Below are 25,742 nucleotides of genomic sequence, written 5' to 3' on the forward strand. Positions count from 1 at the left end.
GACGTATTCTAGCGTACTCTCAACCGATTGCCATAGTGTGCAATGTTGCGTATCTTGATTCTTCAATTTTCAGTTTATTTGGAACTGCATGTACCTTCATCGTAGATTTGGTATTTCTTTTGGTTTGCGCATTGGTTATCGTATTCTTGTTTGCATTTATTGATGTTCTTATTGTCGCTTGTATCGCCTCCGGAAGTTAACGCTTGTGCACTGACCCAGAGTTCACATTCTGGAATGAAGAAATGGGAATATTATCAGCTTTTTTGTTGGCTTCCTTTCCATCGCAATAATGTTTTACGCGAAAGAGTAAGACCGATTATTATTTCCGTGGACTTCCCAGGTATTGATATTGTCCACGCAAAATCTTTTAAATAAAGACTCCTTAAGGTTCACAACCAACAATAAAACAAGTAATGTTGATAAGAAACATATAGCCTCGATGATAACTTAATTTTTCATCTGCCACATGTAAATTGTTATGAGCAAATGAACATGTGAGACAGTCACGCGCTAGCTTACACATACCTAAAGAATGATGTTTTATGTTCACGTTAGAATAGTAGAAAATATTACAGTATAAACACGCTCGCAATATCACATGAGGCCAATAAGCAATAATGGAACAGAAGCAAATTACAAGATGAGAGCAATAAATTCATCTGAATGTTTTCAATGTGTAGTAGCCGTTCAGCATCCGTAGACAAACTTGAAAGGGTTAACATTTTTGTTTCATCAGTGAAACAGAGCCACAGGGCTGAGTCTAATTATGTACGTCAAAAACTAGGTGTTTCCTTAAATGTGAAGCTGACGGTACGCACGAAAATAAGTATATCATGCACAACATAGTAAACATTTTGGGCTCTTATGAGAGATTTCTCCGCGGAGCATATAGAGCTCAGAATACCTAACGTTTCAAGGAGTTCTCACGAACTAAATTCTAATTCATATAAGCATAATTGAGAGTTTGATTTGAAAACAAGTCCGGCGTCCCTGAAGCCGAGTGACACTGCTTATACATCACACAAAAGACAGTCTGCATACAGATTCGAAAGCTAGTTACCGCGAGATCCGTGCTTCGAATGCCGCCTGGCAATGAATTCAAGGATGAAACTTGGCACGCGGCATTCAAACCATGGATATTGCGATGACTAGTGTTTGCAGACTGTCTTTTCTATGATGTATGAGCGCTTTGAGCCCGGCCTAGAAGTTGGCAAAAGAAATATATGATTGCATTTTATTAAAACATTCAGAAGGTTATGTTAAATCTCTTCATTCTTCTGTATGCCTTAACAACAGCTTGGAAAACGTGCCGTAATCGAATCACCAATTCTCACCAGGGTGATGCAGAGGAGAGGTGTTGGATGATTGGTATTTGTACGTATACGTGCGATCCCAACTTAGAAATGCGTAAGACCGTACTTCGATATTTTTTGCAGTAATTGACTATGAATCATTTTTTTTATATTGTCCAGAAAGTATCGAATCGAATCTGACACGTCGGGACCGCGATAGAGATATCTAATCCCGGAACGATGGGCAACAAAGCAATTCCAACAAAAATTTGAAATCTACGTACGTCATCACGAATAGCCCCCAGGGTAGAGTTCACACAAATTTGTTCCAAATTATTAAGGCACTGTCCTCATTGAGAAACCAGATGGACCAATCTACCCGTCGACACGAGGAAAACGCGTTTCTGGCGACCTTGTAACATCCCAAGACACTTCGATGAGTACATTTTCAGCTCTCGAGTTATTCCGTTCGTTGGCGGAGGATGCTGTCGCCAGTTCCTTACGTGTGCTGCTCTCAGGTGTCATGTTTTGAGAAGTCATCGGCATTCGAACGCCCAAGGGCAAGCTGGGTTTGCTTCGAGGAGTTTGGAAAGTTTTCAGTGTACTTTTCGAACATGCTTAAGTCAAGTGCCGCACAACGGAAACTACGCTAAAATATCTTAAAGGCCACATCGCTGATGGTATCTCGGTTACGTGTCCGTACTCCAAATGCCACAAAGTTTTTGGGGTGAAATCATCGTCCACGGCACTTTTAAGGAGGGTGTATTCACGAGTGACGCGTTTCTTGGGCGACGGAGCATCGCCTGCAGAACCGCTTCAGGTTGAGGACCCTTCGACTCCATCGACTAGTGCGGATTCTAATTAAGGGTGCTGTTACGGTGACGCGCACAGCGACAGCGTCGAAGTGTTCGATCTTGGGACAATCCCGCTGGCTTCCCCGACGTTTTGTCAAGCTTCAACCACCGCAGGCTTGGAAAATACACTCCCAACCACTCCCCAAAAAGAAAAAGCAAGTTCTGCGAGCGGAGGAGCGGAAAAGCAAGTTCTGCGAGCGGATACGTCTCGTCGAGTCGGCCGAGTGGCGCGAGCACACACGTCACCCTTCTCTCCTCTCTCGGCTTCTGATTGGCCGAACGCACCACAACGCTTTGGAAAGTTGAGCGAGTCTCTACTCGCTTGCGCGACGCTACGGAGCGTTGCGGGAAGGCGCGCGTCGCATCGCAAGCGACCGCTCCTGGCCGCAAGGACTCCGCAAGGCACTCAAACGCATTCAAACCCGAATGTGCGTACGGGCCTTTAGGCTCATGCTTGCCAGTCCATTACTCTTCGCCATTCTGTAGTATGCTGCTGCGGTAGCTGGAGTCGACCGCCTTGCTCCAGTACCGGTGAAGAACAACCTTAATTCAATCCTCTTCTTCTTCCGTCTACGACTGCGACAGTAGAGCCGCCGAAACAATGACATTTTTGTGCACTGGACAAAATTGATCTTGTTCTTGGGAGTGCATCTCTCTCATTGCTTTGAAGAAGCGTTCACTTTATTGGACACACTTTAGAGCTTGCGTGGAGCTGAGAATACCCAATCAACGGTCACTTTTTTTGCTACTTTTTCAGTCCATGGGAGAAGTTCTTAATATAAGGCACAGCAATACCTCTCTCTAGGGGACGTTGAGTGACCTCCCGTATTTTCATATGTTTGCGGAGGTTTTCTGCGATCTACGTTAATCGGACACTGGGGTACGCTGCTGAGGACGCTGCCTCAACGACCGACTTCGCGAACACAACAAATACATCATTAATGCCAACTTACGACATCTACGTCTGCACTGCCGGGATTACGGGTGTGCGGCATAACTACGTAGTTGCACCGTGCTAGACCGACGCAACAACCAACTAACTAGGAAAATAATTGAAGCGAAGCAGGTAGCCAAGCCTGACGATGGATGCGTGAGCAGCCCATATTTCACCTTACCTGCAAACTTGCCTCATCTTAAGAATATAATAGCGGACTATTTTACAAATTTATTTTAATAATCGGATAAGAAAGCGAGGACAAAATAATTTAGAGATTTTGTATTAACGATACGTAAAATAAAACGACGACAATATGCAAAGAGTTGTGAGTTCAGCGCTGCACGTGTGTGTATGTTTTTGTTTCTGTAATCGATAGAGTGCCTGTTTGCGAGACGTTTATGTGCTCTGAAGTCGTAAGATGGAACGCCAACTAACCCAAGCTGCTGTTTTGATAAGAAGTCACATTGTTGCTTGCTGTATGAACATCAAGGGCCAGAAAGAGGCTAGGCTATTTTTATCTGTGCCTGTGGTCACCGTTTAAATTTAGTGTAAACGAGATTTACAGTGCACCATTATTTTTCCGACGCAATAGTGGCAGCATCAGCTGCTGGTTTTTGACCGTGAACTTTACGGCCCATTTTTTACAGTCATAGTGGATTGTATTTCGAACAAGATTTGATTTACCGGACGGACAAAAATGCAGCTGTCTGTTATTTGTTTGAGAGCTTGCACCGCGCCTGAAATGACGCCTACCTTCGGGCATTCGGGCAAATTTGAAGAATAGACAATTGGAGGTCAAGCTCATTGCCGGACCCGTCGTACCGCTTGTCAAAATGCTCTTGGTCGTCACCGCCGCTGGGCATTACAAAGATGAGCGAGCCTACATAGATAATCAATACCGGACACCGGGAACGTTCGGTATGGTGCATGCCAGGCAATACCCGCTGACTCACTATTTGACCGTGAAAGTCATAAACTTCATCGGCACTAATCGCACACCTGGAGTAGAATCGTCGGTTCGCAGGTTGTAAAACACGCGTTGTATTGTTTCCATGAAGCGTCCTATCTTGTCGCTGCAATTAGTGGTGATACATCGTAATAATGTATATTGCTTCTTTGTGTCTATTTTTAATATAAAGCGCAACCAATGCTGTGATGTGCAGAAACTACATGTAATAAAAAAAATTAACAACGTCGGTAGAAGTTTAAATTGTGAAGGCCGCACTACTTACTTTTTCCGTCTGTTCCCGAAACGACAACCACGTCACAGGTTCCGTAATCCGAAAAAACAAACTTATTTTCAGGTGCCGCTGCTGTCGAACAGACATAATAGACATATATTAGGAACGGTAATCGCCGCAGACCCAGATAGCTTAAGAAAGGCATGGTGTGGCTTATTCTGTTCAAGCTTCTCGCTTCCTCAACGTTCTTGTCTGCTAATGCCGAGATCTGATTGGCTCAGGACCAATAATAAGTAGATACTTGGGTCGTGCCGCACCCTGCGTTTCTTAAAGCTTTCACATACTATAAGCAAATAGTTTAAAAAAACACTACCTTAAGCTTTTTTTAACTCGCATTTTTAGCAAGTTTGGTCTCATGAGCTTTTAAATATCCCATGGATGCTGTCAAAAAGCTTCATTCATAACTAAAATAATTTTTTAGCAAAAAAAAATATTTCCGACAAGCTGGCACCATCTAAAGGCCAGTCCAAACAGGACGCTACAAAAAGCGTTAAGCCACCCGACTCCTTGAAAAATCGGCAAAATTTAAGCGGGCGCTTCAATTTTGGCGATTCTAGATAGAGTCGTGTCGACTGACAATTTTTGTGGCCAAGCCAACATCACGACTTTTCTCCTCGCCTCCTCCACTTTTCTTTGACGTCGGTGCTCGTCAGATTTGACATCACACGCCACCTACCGCTGGTGTTCTCTCGCAGCTCGCTGACGTCGCTACCGCCGTCGCCTCGGCTGAAAGGCCAAAAAAGTCCGCTTCGGGTGGATTTGGGAGATCCCTGCGTCGAAGCGCACGTTTCGCTTCTCGCATTAAAAGGGAACGACACCTTCGCGTCGTTCCCTTTCCCGTTTTCGGGACTTGAAAAACGGCGGAGGTCTTGGGCGATTGACCGACAGCCAAAAGAGCCTGTCAGTAGCTCGCCGGATTCACGTCATAAGCAGATAAGGAGCGGCATAAAAAGCGCCGTAAAGGGCAGGGGCGAGATTTTAATAAAAAAAACTCCCCCCTTCCCCCCCCCCCCCCCCAAAAAAAAAAAAAAAGACCGGAAGCGGGCCGTCAAACGATTTGTCGGGGTCGAGTTGCCTGACGACTTTTGCAGTGCCCTGTTTGGACAGGCCTTGTGGTGCAGTTTTCTGACTTTCGAAGGCGTTTATCTCGATTACACTTTTAATGCGAAATTATTAACTGTCTCATGGAGCAAAGCCGGCGGTGTCTGGGACCGCGGAAAACGGCACATGAATTTCGTCTGTAGCAGCGAAAAACGGCAGCTAAATTCCCTCTGTAGGGGAATTAGCTGCCGAATTTAGCGGCTATGAATATAAATTGCGGAAATTATACCATATTTAATAGTAAATAAAAGTAAATGTGCGGTATGTGCCCAGAGAAGCCCTCTTCCTGGTTTTGCGGCCCACGCGCCGGTAAGAGGGAGAGGGGGCGCGCGCTTGGCTGCCGCTTTTTCCCCCTTTCGGGTCACGTGTCAGGCGTGGCGGGAAGGGGGGGAGGGGAGCAGAGGGGGGGCGGGAAATTTTTCCTATTTCTCCCTACGCACAACTCTGTCACGTGCTCTACGTTCTGCATTCAGCCTTGTCGCGCCAGTCGGCTGGCATCTGCGGAGGACAGTGGGGCGCACTGCTTGTAGGAATGCGTTGCATGTACTAATGCTTTTGCAGTCCTACACGTAGACGATATTAGGTGCCCTCTTGTAATATTTTGCAATCGAATCTCGGTTCGGGAAAACAATAAAATTTCATAGGGACCTGATGTGTGTGGAGCCAGTTTTTGAAGTTTCTGTACTCAAATTTTGTAATGAACGCGGCTGTAAGATTACTCTCAATATTTTCATTGTTTTTAGTTATGGAAAGCTGCAGTTGATTAAACCTAATGCACGCAAAAATTTTAAACCTTTACACCTTGACTTTTATTTCCTCTTAAATGTCAGATAATTTCTGCAATTTATTCTCAGAGCCGCATGACAAGGGTGTGATGCTGTATGCTTCACCGAAGGAAGGGCTCATCATCATTAACTTTTCTGATTGAGTTTTACTCAGGGGACACTGTGTTAGTTTTTGTACTTTTACGTAACTATTGACCGATAAAGTTATAAACTTAAAGTTTTACATGTAATTTTCTTTCTCACTCTAAAAAAAGCCTGTGCATCCGCTTTCCCGCACAACACTTGGAGAGCCAATCACGGCAACTTACGAAGGCAGCTCGGTGAATGACGATGGTGAAACATATGTTTAGACCAAAAAATGTAGTCTGAGTTGTGACATTAAGCAATGCAAGCGTGACGTTTTGCATTGCTTAATATCACAACTCAGACTGCGTTTTTTGTCTAAACATATGTTTCGGCATCGTCATTCGCTGAGCCGCCTCTGTAAGTTGCGGTGGTTGGCTCTACGAGTGTTGTGCGGGAAAGCAGAGGCACGGGCTTTTTTTAGAGTGCTCAGGTATGAATCTGCCCCGCAACTTTCACATAAAACTAGAGGCACATCCCCAAATTTGCTTTCGAGCGCGGTGCGTTTAGAAGCGGCAAGCGGAAGCGTACCGTTGCTAAGAGAGCTTGTGCCAAGCTTGTACACACAGTTGCGTTGACACGCAGTCGACTGCAGTCAAGAGCCAATAAGAACGCGCTACTGTCGGTAGCGGCTGAACAATAACAACCTTCAAGGTAAGATGGCGGCGCCCGGCGACAGCTTCAAAGTTGTCGATCTTAAGACAATCTCGCTGGCTTCCACGACATTCTGCCCGGCTTGAACCACGCAGCCTTTGAACAACTTTGCTCGAGGCGTTCCCCACAGCTGCCCGAACGAAGAAGTCGCTTCCGTGAACGGAGAACCGGATCCGCATCGTCGAGTGGCGCGACCGAACACGTGAGCCTCCTCTCCTTTTTTGACTTCTGACTGGTCTATCGCAACACGCTTCCGGTACTGCCGCGTCCAAAGGTAGGGAGTTTTCGTTGACCGCGTTATCCCCCTCCGCTAAGCCCTCCACAAAGAAGAAGCCGCTACTGCTGCGTCCAAAGATGACCCGGCCTACCTTGCGGCGCGTTGCGAGGTAGGCGGACCGATGCGCGACGTCGCGCATCGGTCCGCAAGCAACCGCTTCTGGCTGTAAGGACGCCACTCTCCACTCAAACGCGCGTAAACGCGAATGTGTCCTCGGCTGGTTCAGCCACTTTCGACTGCTTAAGGACCGTACCTCTACAAAATCTCTAACGGCGAGAGTAGGGTGCCCTGATAGCAGTGCCCTCCCTGCGGAGGGTGAGGACAATATGCGTCGTCTGCTGCGGCAGCCGAAATTACGGCACCCACCACGAACGGCCGGCATGCATAGCGCAAGTCATTAAAAAAAAAAAAAAAAAAAAAACGCACTTCTTTACAAGTTTTGTTTCTGAGACTCTAAAAAAAGTACAGCTGTTTCTGCTGAAATCTTTATGACATCCGCGAACAAAGGTCAGAAAACGTTGCAGAAACGTACGCAAAGGGTCGCTTGTGTAAAAAAAATATAGTAAACGTCTTCTTTTTATCACTCGCTAGTTCGCGTTCAAACCTGATCTCCGATTGCACTTCATCGGTTTTGAGTTCAATGCTATGTGAACAATACGTTGAGATGCATTATAACCTACAAAAACTAAGCTAGCTTGATCGTTGTCATAGATTGGGGATCAGCAATGAGTTGACCTTGGCAAACCCATTAAGCGTGCGGTTTCCTCGTGCCGCCTGTGTAGGGTGGTAGTGGGCCTATGTGTGCGGCAGGGGGCGCCACCATATACAGCATGTATGTGTTGCGCTCGACTCGTTCAATGCTCTCTGGTCTTTGTCGGCATTATCGAGCTCTTGCTTGAATTTATTCAAAAAAAGATGGTGTGAGAAAGTAAACATATGTGTAATCGAAAATATGCGGACGGAGACCACGTACGATAGTGAAAAGTGCCCGTGATGTGTATATTTATATATATACATGCTAAAGCAAAAATTGGTATGCAGGAAAATTTTAATGTGAATTGAATTCCGGTGTGTCCACATTATTAGAAAAAGAAAAACAAACTGCCGTGCGACCTAGGCTTGATGCCTGACTAGAGGATTATTGTAGTTGTTTTTTTCTTTTCTGGTAATTATTTCGAGATTAACATAAGTGTGGATAATATTACTATTGATTAAGTGCTGAATAATGATTCCCATTGCTTTGACTGTTCTGAACAATGACTCATATGGAGTATACATGCATGTATGCGCTGAACTTCTGAATAAAGGAGGAACGTTTCCATTGCACGTAAAGTGTTCCCGTTGAAATAGACGTATAAAAACACTTATGCGATGACACTGGACGATTGTCAATACACCTCTTTCCCTCGACAAGGGTAAATAGTTCTTGGAGTTTGTGGTCAACTGTTTTCGTGGTGGATATTGCGGGATGTATGGATCCGATCAACAGGCGAGAAATAACGTATTTACAGGCTTTGTTCGTCACGTAGGCCGCTAGTAGAGGGCTGCAGTCTGTTGCTGCAATCTCGGGATAAAACGGACTCTCGTTCATAGGAATGCGTGTGCAACTGAGTCTCCATTTGAAGCCTGGCAACATTCAAGTTTTTACTGGAAGGTGAATAAGAAGCTTACGTGCCATTATTGAAAGAAGGTTTTTTGTGCTTATGTTTTCTTAATACCAGTGATGGGTACGTTACTGCTGAAATCTAACAGTGCCACAGTTACAGTTACTTATAGGAAAAAAGTAGCCCTGCAACAGGTAGTTGAAAAAATTGAAACATCAACATGGCACAGTTACATTTATTTCGCTAAAGTAATGCCGTTATTTCCTCGTTACTTTACAAAAACAATATTAGAAAACATTCGAAATTAACCGGTCTTAATATGCCTTTAAATTAATTTATATGCTTCTTAAAACATTTTGTTGTTCACGACATGAACTTTGATTTCTTAAGAAATTAATATTTTCCCAATAATCAATAGTAACATATTTGGTTTTTCCTATTTATATTTTTACCATGAATAGCTCCCTCATCAAAATCTTAACTTCAGACAACATTACGGTAAATTTACTATATGATAAAGGATTTATTCTATCTTCTTTTCCAAATTTACAGGGGGCTTTAGTTCTTTTTTCAGATGTTAAGCCAGCAGATATTTGCCGATGATCCATGAAGAACTTTAAAATAAGCGCGACAACTATAACGTATAGACGAATATAAAAGCACGCGTCTAGGTCACAATTATATCCAATCATGGTGCGAGATTACAATCGGTCAATTCTAATTTAGGATATCTTTGGTGAGGAGTACTGGGATAGAAGCAATAAAAATCAGTGCAAATTTGAAGTCAACAATAATATAAGTTAAACCTTGCAATCAGCTTTGTAGATGTCTGCTTAAGCCACACCAATCCACTCGTTGGTCAACTTTTTTTCTACTGCGTGCGCACAGTCTTTCATGAAACCAGAAGCATTGCTTAAATAATTGGAGAGCAATGTTACGACAACAATCCTCTGTCGAACCCGCTGAACACGGCATCGGTGCAAACGAAGATCTGATCGAGGTACAAATGACCACAGCGCATAGAATTCTAAACGGCTGTTGCGATTGTTTCTCCGCCACTTCCTAACGAGATGAGACACGTTTGCACTCCTCCATCTCACCACCCCAACTAGAAGACACCACCCGGAATGCCCACGACGTGAATATCTATAAATCAACCCGATGCCAAGTGTCCTTAATCCCGGCTAAGGGCGGCCTTTCAAGTTCAAGGAAGCACACAAACAAGCAGAACGACACACACGTTTTCGAGAGAATACTTTTTGTCAAGAGACGGGACGCGGGAAGCAGACGAATGGGCACAGCAAGTTGGTGACGGGAGGCAAGGCCGGTAATTGGGTTGCAGAAAGAGGGAAGGGAGACCAAATGGGCCTGAGGTCGAAATCCCTCAAGAGTGCACTGGGGGTTGGACGATTCAAATTAAAGGGGAAGAAAACGGATGCTTCGCCGCAAAAGGACAAGGTCCGGAAAATCAGTTGTGCCGTAAGCCTGCGGGCGTTTGAGTTGACGATCAACAAAGCCTGTCCTTCACAAAGAAAAGAGAAGCGCTTTAGAGATGCCCCGCATTGTTTCATCTACGTGCGCTGTAGGCCATGTACCATACACATGGAATACGGATACAAACGTCCACATCCTTCAGTTCGCGGACCAGCTTGGCCAAGCAGCGACACCCAAAATATTGTTCACTTTCATATTTATTTTTTTCCCTTATGGTACAGATGACTTCTGCAGCCGTTTTTGCTAAAAACGAGACTAATTACCTGGAACACGTCACTAGTGACTAGTTACTGCTCAATACTGATTTATACTAAGGTTAAAAATGCGAAAGCATTAACTGTCCCATGGAGCGAAGCCGGCGTTATGTGATGTTTGTAGCAGCGAAAAACGGCACCTGAATACGCACTAGATTAGCGAAACGGCACCAAAATACCCATTGGCAGAGAGGAACGGTACCTAAATTCCCATTTTGACTCAGTGAAACGGCACGTGAATTCCCATTTGCTGAGCGAAAAGGAACGCAAATTCCCGCTGGCTGGGCGAAACGGCAGATAAATTCATACTGACGGCAAAGGGGAAGCGCCTCACAAAAACTAAAACACAAAGAAAAGCATTGTAACCCAGGTGCCTCGTCACGGAAGCCGTGGAGCCGGTGGGGGTTGCCGCGCCTGTGCAGTGGGGGAGCGTATGTCACCGCCGGAGAGCCGTGTGAAGAAGGGAGACGTGGCGCGTTGCTTGTAGGAGTACGCTGCGTGTACGAAGGCTTGCGCCTTCCTACACGTAAGCAGTCTTAAGTGCCTCTGCTGCTTTTCTTATTGCCTTTACCACTTTCATACTACAATACTAGCTGTATTAAGGTAATAATAATATTGAATCAAGCATAAATTATATTTTGTTCTTAGGTAGCTTGAGCTTAATGAGAGATGTGGACTAGTTGGTTGGAAATATTAAGTCAGCTTAGTACCCCTGCCAAACGAAAAAGTTAACATATCTTCAAGAAATAATATTATAGGATTGAATCACCTTGCGATCCTGAGTAAAGATACGAAAATCGCAAGCTGATCTGCCAAGCCTGCAAAGTTACTCAATGAAAATTGTATTAATTTTGCAATGTGACCTGTGAATAATGATAGAATTCAGTGCCTGCATGCGTTTACATCGCTTCCACGATTGTAAGTGACACCTGTCTAGCCGTGTTTGCATTGACTATGTCAACATTACTTTTATCTGTGATCTGTTTTGCTGCGTCCAATCACTGCGTTTCTCATCATTTTGCCAAAGAATTTCGGTATAAAATAGGCATTCTTGCAGCAATAATTACGTGACTCAATGTTTTCTATTTAATAAATTCGCATTTTTTTTGTAGACCCCTTATACGCATACTTCGTGCTATTCCTTACCGATTTTTATGCGGTGTAATATTTTGCCCATCTAATAAAGTGCTTTCTAGACCAGTTGCTCTGTACACTTTTTGTTTTAGCTAATAAGAAACGCTCGTATTGTTACGACGGTCGATCCACGCACGTTGCCTTCGCTTCGGCGCTTCGGCGCGCGCCCTCAATGGCCTTCCTTGGAGACGTCACGAAAAGAGCGCTACGGCCTTAGCTTCTATTGGGTGTTGGTCGGCGCCGAGGCCCGGGGTACCGGCGACTCGTGCCACTTGACAGCTCATGCAACCGCCGACCGGTCGGTTTTTAGTTTTGTTTTCGGAACAAAAGAAAAATATAGAAATGAAGATAGAAAATAAATTACATTCTATTTTCATTATGCGCCGAAGGCGTTTTATAGAAATTACTGTTATATGAAAAAGTTTTCTATTTTAATTTTTACTTGAATGAGAGCGCTCCACCAGCGAAGCGCCGCTGTCGGTAGCGACGCTATTGACAACGCCACCCATGGCGGCGACGCTATTGACAATGCCGCCGAAGGCGGCGACGCTAATGTGAACGCCGCGAAACTCGGACTTGGACGGGGGGTCGGTAAAGCCCCGACTCCTAATGCCCCTTCAGGGGCATAAGGGGTCGGCAGGAGAGCGCGCATCGAGGAACCCTGGTGCCGTATTTCCGGTAGCCGTATAACATTTGCGGTTTTCGGTATATTTTCGTTTCTTTTTCGCACATCATTCTTTCCTCCTTTGATTGAAAAACTATTGACAATGTTATAAAATATCATTTTGGAAATACAGTACGTACATCTGATGTTGCAGATACCGCAAAACCTTCGATTGAGTAAAATTCAGTTCCCAGGATTACCTCATTAATGGCGCCAGCGTGCCAGTGAGTTCTCTCGTTGCAAGATATTACACAAGAACTCGGTCCTAAGCAGATGCAGGTGTGTGAACGGGACCTTACACGGAACGTAAAACCGCAATAGATACTGTGCTGAGTAAATCTACACTCTCAGAAAAAAAAGGGTATATCCTTACACCCCTTGTCAGATATACCACACCCCGAAACTTCAGTTCGATGTAGAGGGCGCTGACGTCGAGCTGTCGTTCCCAACTTTAACAGGCGGCTAGGTAGCCGAGTGGGACAACTTATTGAAATAGCTAATGTACGTGTTATTGACTACAAAAAAATGTTGTTGCGGTTTTCTTGGTATTACTGCAAAACCTCAGCGTTTATTTTCTGTAGTCTTCGATATGTTCTTTAGCTGTATAATGTAGTATATCTCACCGTACTCGAGCACCTGGTAAAATTTGAGGCCGTCTGTTCGAAGTCAGCACTTTGTGCGTCGAACTGAAGTTTTGGGGTGTCGTATATAAGACAAGGGGTGTAAGAATATACCGTTTTTTTCTGAGACTGTACTGTGGGATATCTAGGTTTTAAATAAAGTAAGAGATTCCAGCTTACATGTGTCACCTCCCTCCGCATTGCCTATTCGGATGGTGTCGCCTCCTGAACCAGCCACCGTGATACGCACGGTCTTTTCTGTCCTAAATTATAAAGTCAGTTCCTTGTAATCAGGCGAAGCAAAGAAGGGTAGCCAAGGGCAAGTGTATACTTACATTTTGCTCGTGTTAGGGTCCTTGTATTTAATTGTGCTCGTCGTGGTCTTGGTTCCTTCGTTTGCCTCGGACAATTGTATGGAGACACATTTCGCGGTGCCTCCGAAGCCATCATCATTTTCGGAGGAACGGTACATGAGGTAAAAAGCGCCAGGCAGAGTCACAGTCTGCAAAAAAAGATATTGAAGAGAATCACTGTCTTGAGCTGCCTCCCCAGTGCGGAATCTATACTTCCTCCAACACTCTAAACATTCTGCAGCCTCTGCTCTTCCGCAGAGCACCTAGGAGAGCCATCGCTGCAATCTATGAATGACGGAACTGATCATATGTTCAAATCTAAAGAAGAAAACTGACTGCGCTGTGGCACTGAGCTTAAAGCTTCACCTGTTTAAATGCCACAACTCAAACTGCTTTTTTTAAAAAAAAAGCTCGAAATGTTGTTTTTTTTTAGCGCTACCCGCCATTTCTAAATTGTGTCTGTTCGTGCGTCCACCTGTCTGTGCATTTTCCGCCAATTATAGCGGGAAAGGTGTCGTCATATGACGTTACCTCACGTCACGTGACCTACACTCCTAAGTAAAATATACGGCACAACGCCTATACGTCAACTAAGTTTCCCCGCTACATTTAGCGGCAAAATTTACCTATTGTGGCGAAAACATCAGTTCAGTTTCACCTGCTGAATTTAGCTGAGAATTGACGTCACGTGACTCTTACACCAGCTCAGCCAGTTGATAAATAGAGCGGGAAAAATCACGTCCTGTGACCCAGACACCAATCCAGTTTCCCCGCTTAATTTGGAGGGGAAAGTATAGTCATGTGACACACCAATTACTTCACCAACTCCCTTAGACATCATGAATAGACCGATCTCACTAAGCGTTCAGCGCATGCGTGACGCCGCCATAACTTTAGTTCACAGGAGGCAGTCGGCCGTGCATGCGAGGGCTTGTGCCATCTTGTGCTCCAGACGCGCAGAGCCCTTTCGGGGTTGTCGCACGTGCAGAAAGACTAAAGTTCCCTCGATGCTTGGCGGAAGCGGTGCCCTAGTCTAACTGGCTGGCGAGATCGGCCTATTATAGAACCTTAAAAATAAAGTTGCTGCTAATTTAAAAACAAAAAAGTTTCTTCTGCCGGAACATGTAATCTTGAGCTTCAGAGACATGGGCCATACGCGACCCGCCACTCGACTCGGTTGTCAGCATCGCTGTCCGCCGTTTACCATGGCAAAAGTTTCGCGCCATATTGTTTTACGAAAAGGGTGTTGCACCTCGTAATTTCACAATGTTAAATCCATCAATGAAATACACCGTTGACGACCAGTTTAGGTTGCTAACTGCAGGCGTCGATTTTTATGGCTTATTTTAAGTTGAGCCTCCGCATTTTAGACACCCTATATAATGCGAGTCAAAAAGGCACAAACAAGACAACTCTGACATTTTTACTATAAATTTGTTAGTTTTTATCTCTTTTTATAAGATATAGCATTTAATTTTTCCCAATATTCTTCACATGTGGGTACCGTCTGTATATAATTTGTTGGTCTAGTAGTTTATAAAGACACTTTTTACAGCGCTTCAAACATGTCCCAAGGTCAAAAGTTTCGAAACTTCAACGTGCAAATAAAAACACCCATCTTTAATTTAAAAAAAAAAAAAAACATTAAAAAATTAAGTGAAGCATTTTAAACCGTATCGTCGTGTTTTTAAATTAAAGACATGTTGCATTACTTTGTCTCCATCTGAAATATAGCGCTTCGAGACAGACACGTTTGGCTACATTGACATTAATGCAATATTTTTATTAATATCGTACCGTTTTTAAGCTTTACTGTTCGATTTTTTTTAATATATTTTCCTCAAAAGGATATATCATCTATATATAAATTGATGTTTAGCTTATGAATGAAGCTACTTATAGTGCTTCAAACATGCCTCAAGGTAAAACGTTCCGCAACTGCAACGTGCATTAAGAAAACAACTTTGTTTTTGTTTTTATGTAAGCGAAGCATTTTACACAATATCACCACGTTTCCATAAGAAAGGCATGTTGCATTGCTTTATCTCCGTCTAAAATATAGGGCTTCGAAAAGTACACATTAGGCTACTTTTACATTTCGACTTCCTATTTGTGTTTTTTTTTTATTTCCTGGTGTTTAAATATATAGCATTAGAATATTTTCTACTATTGTTCACATAAGCACCTATCATTTGCATATACACATAAGTTGTTGCTCTAGATTATAAGCAAAAATAACAGCGCTTCAAACATATCCCAAAAAAAAATAAAAAGTACCTCATATTGAACGTGCAATTAAAAACAAATCTTTGGCATATATATATAGGGAGTTTCACGAAAGGTGGACAAATTCGACATTGCAAAAACTACGCGTGGCTACAAAAAAAAAAGTGGTGTCGTTTTGGTCCTGGGCCAGGGGCCTATTTAGGAAAATCCTTAAAATCCGAAATAATCAAATTGTTAATTGCTTTTGCGTAATTAACTTATTAAATATTGTGATTGAGGGCATGGTTTGAATTAGAAAATTGCTCCGCGTCATCGAAAAACAGTAAAGCAACAAATTACAGAACGATAGAAGTCCCGCGAAGCATTTTACGGCTTTCTGAAAAACCTCACAAATTTGACAGGTATATAAGTTTCGGTTTGCAATCGGAGCGCATCTCGGCCCCGACGGCACCGCGCCCCGTGGAGAAATAGTAAAACCAGCTTCTGCTGCGTTGTGGGAGTACAGCGCAACGCAGCAGTGTGCGCTGTCCTCGCGCAACTGCGTTGCAGCTGATCACCAGTAGGGATGTCGCGAACCACCCTAGGTTCGATTTCGAAAGGTTTCGATATTTGCGAAGCGAACTGAGGTTCGATTTCGAAAAATTTCGATATTTTCGTACCGACCGAGGTTCGATTTCGAAAAATTCGCAACTTTTGTCCACAGCGGAGTTTCGAATTCGAAAATTTCGAAGCTGTCACGGTTTCTAAAATTTCGAATTCGAATATTTCGAATATTTTTTTACTTCAGGTTCGATAAATTCGAAGATTTCGAAATTCTTTGTAAAAAAAATTCGAAAACTTCGAACGCTTCGAATTTTTATAGACATGAAGTTCGAACAATTCGAAGATTTCGAATTTCTTTTGGCATAAAGTTCGAAAAGTTCGAAAGTTTCGATTCTCTTTTAACGCTAAATTCAAAAAAAAAAAAAAAAAAAAAAACTTTGAAGATTTTGAATTTTTTTAAATCCAAGTTTTCAAAGTTTGAAGTCCGATTTTCAAGTTTTTCTACAGTTTCAGTTTCAAATAACGTTTTCACGACTCACTTGTTTTCACAAAATCAAGTTTAGAAAAGTTAGGGTGTGATATCTAGATTCTGCGAAGTTGGTAAGGCAATTAAATGAGACGACGAGTGTCCCGGACGTGCTAGAATATTTGCCAGTGCAGAATTGTGACCGCCAGCCCCCCGGGGGGGGGGGGGGGGGGGGTCTTTATCACGCAGTAGTGATTGCACGAACACACTGTTTTACGAGACTCATCCAGTTCGAAACGGCCAGGGGCGAGCAGGAGGTTGAGGCTCAGAGAAACCTTGAAGCGACCTGGCAAACTAGCTCGCCACCCCTTGCACGCTGGTAGTAATCCGATCCGATGAAGTTTATAATTGTACTGGAGGTTTATTTTCTGGGACGGAAGAATCGCCTCGCAAAAAGCACGAAAGCCGACACAACTCGAGGTCGAGGAGCGTTCTACCATACAAGTGGCGTCGGAAGAGGAAAAACGGGGGGAAAGAGGGTAGCTTTGGGGGGGCTTCAGCCTCCTTCTCCCCCTTGCAGGTATTTCGGACTGTTAAAGAAAACAATACCGGGAAAGAGGGCGTGGTCGAGCTTATTTTAATCTGAAATTATTTATGCATATGTATAGCTACTGTCGCTCTTCACTGCATAAAAGGTTGCGTAGATGGTCATTGTTAGAAACTCCTTGTCAGAAGGCACTGCTCGTCACATGCTTAGTGGTTCGGAAGTTCAAAGCTGTCTTTTCGACCTAAACACCTGTGCCGATAGTAACAAAAGAAGAAAAAAAAGAATAAATGCGGGAATAAAAAGCAGGAGAAAAAAAAACTATCAAGAATTCGTCGGAAGTGTTCTATTCTTGCATATTCAGAGGTTCAGAACTTCGAAACAAGTTTCTTTTACCAAAATGTGTACAGGCTAAAAGAAACACGTCCCAGGAACGTGAAGCGAAAAAAAAAATTTTTCTTTTAATGAGGTGCTGAACTTGAACAATACTAGAAATCTTCTGCCATGAGTTAATTTATTCCTTAACGTGAAAAAACAATAAATATATTATTTTGTATTCTGCAGATGGCAATGATATGTACTGTCTGTGGTGTTAATTTAAATGCGATACCTCAAACAACTTAGACGAAAATAAATATCAAGTTTAGGTCATAATTGCATGCAGATACATGTTTGGACATTTCTTCGAAACTCACGTTGAATAACAATAATCACATCTTAAGACGGCACTTACCTACGCTATACATAGATCATTCTTAAAAAAAAAGTATAACATATCTACCATAAATAGCTCCGGCTGCAGCGTGCTTCTAATCTGGCACAAACGATAATCGTCAAAAACCCGTCGTCCGTCCTCGCCCCTTCGGGGATTTATTTCTTTAAACCTAAGCATGCCAGAACATTGAAATAAATGACATTGTCTTTCGTAAGGAACGCAGCACCGCGTGTAAAAGTTCGAGAAAAAAAATTACGAATGTACCCCACTACTTGAAATCAAATGAAACCGTCCGCCGGTCTTTCGAAGTTCGACGAACGTCGAACTTTTACCCTATAAGTTCGAAGTTCGTCGAACTTCTGACTTTTCAAAATTCGAAAGTTCGAAACTTTTCGAATTTTCTTGATAAATAAGTTCGAAAGTTCGAAATTTATCAAATTTTTTGGTCAGTCAAGTTCGAAAGTTCGACAAGCATCGAACCTTGCAGCGCAATAAGTTCGAAAGTTCGAAAAAGATCGAATTTTTTAGCGTAATAAGTTCGACGGTTCGAAAAGCGTCGAACTTCTTAGCTTAACAAGTTCGAAAATTCGACCTCCGTCGAATTTTACGATATAGACAATTCGAAAAATCGAAATCTTTCGAACCTTTCGAACCGCTTGATTCGATCATCGAAACTTCGATTCGAAAAAAGTTCGCGGCATCCCTAATCACCAGTATGCCTGCTGATTAGTTGCAAGGTTGTATTGGTTTGTGGCATGACCTTGAATCCAGTACACCTCAAAGGGGCACTCAAGTGGATTAATAAATAGTCTATTTATTGTCATAACGCAATCTACAATCTCTAAGCAATCTAGAAACCTCAAAGTTATATTCAAGAGCGGCCGATTTCTATAATAAAAGTGCAATAAAATATCGTACCACGCTCCTCTTTCTGCACCGTGGCGCAGAACACCATGGAGGGCCACCAGACGAAAAGGCAGCATGGCAGAGCACGCGACAGTCAATCACGAGTGACGGCTTCTCGGCGGACTGATTTTTAGAAGGCGCGCGTATTCTAAAATTTAGTCCGCCGGGAAGCCGTCACCCGTGATTGGCTGTCGCGTGCCCCTGCCTGTTGTCTTCCCGTTTTGTGGAACCCCTTGGTGTTTTGCGCGACGGCGCAGAAAGGTGGGCGTCACACGATCTTTGATAGGATTTTTAACAGGAAAATCGACCGCCCTTGAGTGTAGTTTCGTTTTTTTTAGGATGCTTAGAACCAAGAGATTGAGTTATGACGGTAAATAGACGTTATCCGAACCCACTTGAATGCACGTATAATGCAGGTCGAAGTATTATGGTGAAAGGTGTGTATTGTTTTACGTAGTTCCATCATTTAGAAACCTTTCTGAGCTCTTGAATCGCCGCTATGAAGTCTGCAAAAATGTGAAGATTGCGGATGGTCGGTATTTTGGTGGCTGCTGCTTTAACATTGACATTATGGCCTGTAGTTCCGTGACAAGAGGGTCGACTTTCCCAGATGCATATCGCTGGTGCCCCTGAGTGCAAGTATGTCGAAGGAGCTGTTGAGGAAGAAAAATCGGCCGCCGTCTGGGAATATCGCGGCATCCGCCTAAACTTGACAGTGGTTGTCGTGCTGTGTTTTGGGAGAGGGACGTTAGGAGGGCGTGCCTCCCTGATCGCGACGTCGTAACTTGGTCGGTTTCTTGGTGGTAATGTGGGGGAATTCCAGGGAGTATTCGTGTCGACTGTACGTCCAGCGGGGGGCCACGGTGAAGATGCGCACGTAGCGCAGCAACCGCCGGTACAAACTGCTGTTCCTTTGCCTGTTCTTGTTGAGAGGTGAGTTTCGTGATTGTGTTCAGCCTCGTGTGTTTTTGCAGGATTGAAATTAGAGTAACGCGAGACAGCGTCGTTATAGCGCGCATTGCGTCAAGATTGCTGGTTTCAAATTGCGACCACTTTGCCGCCGTGAGTCGTTGAAACTGCGCCTGCTATATAATTTACGGTTGCAAGATGGCACGCACCAGCCGTCGAGCAATGTCTGTACGGGCACCACCAGATTTCGGCGCTATGCGTCGAGTGAGATAGAGTGGTGTCAGATGTTTGCCTAATCTTTCGGAGCCTTTCGGTTTGAATATCCAGGCGCAATATCCAGACATTCGTATTTTTAGGTATTGTTATGATACCCAGCTTGAGTTGAAAGGGTGTCCGAGTGAATTCCTTACATCCCGCCTTGATTGCTACACAACATTGTTGCATTTTTGCGAAGAAATTTACAACCCAGCTCGTTCTGAATAGTTCAGAAGAATATCAAGGGCTTCTTGGAACAGCTCGGCTTTCCAGAGAGGTCCTGGTGACTAGTCCATAAAGTGACGTCGACAGCATAGATGAGACATTCGACATCCTGAACCCGATGGAGTTGCCATGCTAGAGGAAAAAGAAGCGGAGACAAGACGGTGCCTTGGGGGACTTCGTTATTGGATGTAAAACATCTTTCTCATTGTCCCTTCGCCCTTATAGCAAAGGCTTCATTCCGAAGCAAGGAGTATGCAAATCGTGTAACTCGCGGAAGAAAGCTAGGCGGAGCTCAAGTTTGTCTGCTTCTTTTGCAGGGGTTGTGGTGACGTCAGAACGCCGAGCTCTGATTGGCTTTGATTGAAGAATGGTGGGTAGACCTCAAGGCAGCTTTCTTTGAGGTATACCCACTATCCTTCAATCAGAGCCTAACAGAGCTCGGCGTCTTTCTGATGTAACCGCAACCTCTGCGCAAGGAGTTCACGAATTGCTCTCCGCATACGGTTTGTTGTTATCATTCTGTGGTCAATCTTGTCATACGCTTTGGCAATGTCTAAAGCTACCATTGTGCATACAGCTTGACCTGTATGATGTCGTCCACCAAAATCGACAGGCCCTTCTCAGTACCCAAGTACGGTCGAAAGCTGATTTTCGCGGGGTGATATTTGCCGTAGCTTTTGAGCCACCAGGACACTCGTGTGGCATCCATCCTCTCTACAAGCTTGCAAATCGTCGGTGTAAGCGAAATCAAATCGTAAAGCTTGGAGATTGTTGGGTGTCTTTTCTGGCTTCCGGATAGGGCCACAATAGAATGTTTCCTGTCAGAGAGGATGTCTACTGTCACCCATACTTGGTTGATGGCCTGGAGGAGTGTGTCAAGGGCCGGACCTTTCAGGTTTTGGAACACCTCAGTAGAGACACCATCGTGACCCTGGGTCGTGTGTTTCTTTGTAGTTTTAATCGCCGCAATAAGTTAAGCCAAGCTAAAAGAACTAGATAAGTCTGCCTGGGAGTTGGACACAGACTCGTTAATATCGGGGCACTGTATGGGTGAAGCCTGATCCTATTTGGGAAAGAATTTTCGAGCTGCATAGGTTGCAAAAATTTTCGGTGTGCTTCGCAGTGCGAGACGAACACACGCAGCTGGGTCGGGCTGTTTTTCCCTCGCTCCATGGAGTGACGCGTGCGTTCGAGAGCTTTGTTTTTAGTACCGTTCCCAAGGCTATCACACCACTCAAACCACCTTTATCTGGAAAGCTGTTTCTCGTGCCGAGGCGCTTCGGCCGCAAGATGGTTCACACGGGATCGACTATCAGACATAGCTGTCCGGCAGCACGTGACATTTCGTACCACGTGATAACCATGTTCTTGACGGCCCGAGGCCAATGTTGCCGGACGGAGCCGAAGTTTCGGTTTCTACTTCTGCTCATGTTTAATTTACAATTAAAAAAATATATATCCCATTTTTCGCAAAGCAAATGCCGTATTGTCTTTTACTAGGGCTTGTTAAGGCGAAATCACTCATTATTCCGATATCTGCGGAATGGAGCGGAGAGTACGACCGCAGCCAACACTGTGATTTGACGAAGTGAATCAATAAGCGCCAAAAGCGCATCATCACGGCGCTGGTCGCCTTTATAAGCTTTCTGTTACCGTGTAAACCAATCACGCAAAGTGAAGGCTGCTTAATACTGCGCAATTTTTATTCCGTCCGTGATTGGTTCAGCCGTTATTAGAGAAAGACGACGAGTGCCGTGACAATGCACTTTTGGCGCTGTATGATTGGCTTCATTGGATCGTGGCGTTTGCCGCGGTCGGACCTAAAGTGAAACGGTATATAGAAAGGAATTGGAAAGCGTGTTTATTGCTGGACACTGCAGCCAGTTTCAACGCATTAAGTCTGGTTTCGAACGATCAACGTTCTTAATCAGAAGGAGGCCACAAGACTCTGCTGCTGCTCTCCGTAGATCAAAGTGATGCACACCGTTTAATATCGCGGTTTCTATCGAATACGAGAAGCCCGCAAACGCAGTTAGGTGTTTTTCGGGCGCCACAGGATGGCCGTACAGTTCTCGTACAGTATGACCGAGTTCCACTATAGCGACAAATATAAACAAAAAACAACTACACGTCTAAAACACATGCAGCATGCTCGAGATGGTACCTTTGGCGGGCGTTTAGTCGTTCGGTGCTCGTGAAGTAAGCACGAGTGAGTGCAAGCCTTCAGATGATGCCCTCGGCTGCATAATGCTCGTGTTTGAGCATAGCCTCGTTTATCCTACGAAGCATGTCAAATTGCGAAAGGCACTCTTTGAGGCTTGTCACTGTCGTCTCTTTTGTGTTCGTCGCTCTAGTGGAACTCGGGCATGAATGACAGGTTTTAGAAGAATCAACGGAGAAGAAAAGGAAAAACAAAGAGCAGGCTCAACCGCACAGCAATTTCCAGATCCTGCAAGTTTCTTGAATAGGCAGCAGAATACCGAAAGTGTGAATCACGCTGATTTCAGTGAAAACAAGAGGCCATAATAGAAATTTTGGGCTGGGATAATTAATTTTAGATTGGAATCTTACTAATCGCATATCGTTCAGTGAGCCATATAAAAAAAAAAAAAGGTAAAAAGTGAAACCTGGTTTTCGGTACGAAAATTGGAAAATATACCGGACCATTTCGTACCTCATTTCCTTCGAAACTTTTCGTCTTTTCACTGTGCTACATCCGCGTTACCCAAAGCACGCCAGCCTACACCAGCTCAGGTATTGGACACGAGCACTGCGTCAGTCGGACGTAGTCGCTCGTCAACAATCAATCCGTCGACGAATATTTAAATTCGCGTTCGTGGCCAATGATTGCCGTGACGGCACTTATCGTCGCTTGCAAATGACACGTTCCATGGTTTGCTTAAAGGACCCATGAAACGAATTTCGGGCTGGAGTAAATCAATTGATATTGGGGTTTTACTAATAGCACATCGTTCGGTGGGCCAAAAGAACAAAAGTAGAAAGTCAGAAGCCTGACTTTCGCTACAAAAATTTGCAAAACATAGCGGACTATTTCGTACCTCCTTCCCTTCGTAAACTCTCCGCCTTTTCACTGTGATACATCCGCGGACCCCGCAGCGCGTCACCGGGCTACTAGCCACCATAACCGGGCCCCCGCAGCGCGCCACCAGGGCCCAAGCGCACGTCACACGACACCGGACCTCACTTAATCCCTTTACCCCTAAGCTGACATTGCGGTGGAAGCTACGCGCTTGCCGGACATATCAGCCGCCTCCCTTTCATCACCTGACCTCATTCTCTGCGGGTCGGTATGCGCGAGAGGGCGTGATCACGTGGAAAATGTGTGGCTGGCCCAACGAGCACGTAGCTTCCACAGCACTGTCAGCTTCGGGGTGAACGGGGTGGGGAAAGCAACTAGTCGGAATTTTGAGCGACGGGCTAATCTTCTAGGGGGACAATGGCTGTGTCCGGGCTACACAAGCAAGATTCCGAGCAAGAGGGGACTCCCTTCTTTCCGACTTCTTGAACTGTTTGCTACAATGCGCGATTTATGAGTTGAGGAGGAAAGCTATACAAAAAAAAAAAGTTGAAAAAGCGTTTCATGACTCCTTTAAAGAGGAAAGTGAAAGGTTGGAGCCATCATCCCAAGCACGTCACACACCACGTGATTTCTCATTTCGCATTTCATGGCCCCTTTAAGAAGCATATTGTGAAATGTAAGTAAAATAATGCAAATTTTAAAAACTACAATTTTAAGTCCGAGTAAGAATACTATAAACGGCGAAGCTACTGGAAAATCTAAAACGATATTTCAAAAAATTAGGACTTTACGAAACATATAGTTTCAAAAACTGAGTGTGTTTTGAAGGAAAAATGAGAATCAAGCATTTTTATACTTAAATAATCCTTTTCCCGTTATTACCTTCCATGCGTTCACAGGTTCGTTTGACGAGGTGTCCTGAGAGCCAACACTGGCGATGGCGGCCACAAGGCTAGCAAACACAAGTAGTGTAGGATACATCTTGACTTCTTCAGCTCGACAAGAAAAGGAGATCTAAGTTAAATAGAAAACTGTTCGTTACTCACAGTTTCAATATGAACTAGCATGAGTGTAGAAAGAAACGAGTGGTAAGAATATCGGTGGCTTACCTTGGCAGATGTGTTACTTCTTCGGATCCCTGTTCAAGACTGACTCCGTGTACGAGGCAAAGCTGCTTTTAAAGGAATCTGTTGGCAGTAGGTCAGTGATGATCATTCCTTTGATATTTTGCTTCTAACCTTTCACTTGATTTATAAGTCACGGCCATTTCGCTTGATCTTTAAATCGTTACATTTCCTTTTGTCGTTCGCAGTCTTCACATTTCTTTTGACCTCTAAAAGGAAGGACAATGAAAACGGTTGGGAAGGTCAGTTGAACAATTGAAATACACCATAAGAAGTGGCCGTGACTTTTACAGCCATTTTTTTTAATAAATATTGACGAGTCCACAACGTCCATGAAAAAGACGTAGTTTCCGCCGTCAACGAGGGGAGAGGAGGGAACGACAAGGGAGCACAAGAAAACAAACAAAATGCCGACGGCATAGAGATCATACATACTAACTCTAGAGGAAAAGGTGCGCCATTTTGCCATGCATTCTGGCTGCCGCAAGCGGCGGAGTATGCAGGCAGACCCTCGGGGTCCCACATGGTTACCAACTGCCTTCGATTTCACAAATATATCATCAGAGCAGTTTCATGAACTTCAACAATCCACGAACTTACCGGTGGAAAGATATTCGCGTTCCTTTCGAAGCTTTCTTTTTGCATAGCACGCAGATGTACGGCCTCCCGTCAACACTAAATTAGAAAACCGGCTTCGGTTATCTGGTTTAGTTTCGTATTTCCGGGCGCGGCTGGCCGCGCCCGGAAACACGAAACCGCGCAACTACCAGATTTTCGAGATTTCGACAAAAGGGAAGTTAATGCAGCGTAATGAGTATGCTGCTTTTTATATACCTTAGAATAGCTCAGAATTTAGTTTGAAACGTTAAATTATCACTGTTTATATTGCTGAGAGTTTTCAGTCTTCGCGATTACCATTGCCACTGTCGTCCTTCAGCTGGCTACATTGGTTTCTTTCTCTCGTGTTCTGTCGCTCTCTTTCGCGATCTTTCACTCGGGACCCAGGATGACGGCGCACGGGATTTGCCACTCTTCCTCACCCACCTTTACCCCCCTGGCCGGCGGTAAGAAAGCGTCCCGATTAGCTGCTACTGGGAGCACGTCAACCGACTGAAAACCTATACCGATTCGATCGCGTTTCGCGCCTTGGCTGGCCTTGGGCGCCTTGGCGTTGCTGCCGTGTTGCTATAAAAAAAAGACTCTAAACGCGTGGACATTGGCTGGTTTAAAAGAGGCTGCGAGCCGAGGTATGCAAACAAATAGCGAGCGCCCGAAAGAGAAAGCAGTGACGGCGGCGGCGGCCGGGGAGGGTGGAGGGTAAATAAAATATCGGGGGGTGTTCTGCTACCGGAGCCCTCCCCCCCCCCTCCCCCCCCCCCCCCCATCCTGGTTACGCACCTGC

The 25,742-nt window shown here is 44.4% G+C and overlaps 1 protein-coding gene across 1 annotated transcript; it reads right to left on the reverse strand.

Annotated features, from left to right (window-relative positions):
- Positions 1-74: 74 nt before the first annotated feature.
- LOC120842368 (female-specific histamine-binding protein 2-like) lies at positions 75-24,197 on the reverse strand. Its single transcript, XM_040213462.1, has 5 exons — positions 24,099-24,197; positions 13,370-13,536; positions 13,224-13,297; positions 4,316-4,393; positions 75-229 (listed from the first exon to the last, which is right to left on the reverse strand). Exons 1-5 carry the CDS (start codon positions 24,195-24,197, stop codon positions 75-77), a joined length of 573 nt encoding a protein of 190 aa, XP_040069396.1.
- Positions 24,198-25,742: the final 1,545 nt, after the last annotated feature.

Source organism: Ixodes scapularis, unplaced genomic scaffold (genome assembly GCF_016920785.2).
Source record: "Ixodes scapularis isolate PalLabHiFi unplaced genomic scaffold, ASM1692078v2 ptg000683l_1___fragment_1__unscaffolded, whole genome shotgun sequence".
In the NCBI taxonomy this organism is placed as follows: Eukaryota; Metazoa; Arthropoda; class Arachnida; order Ixodida; family Ixodidae; genus Ixodes; species Ixodes scapularis.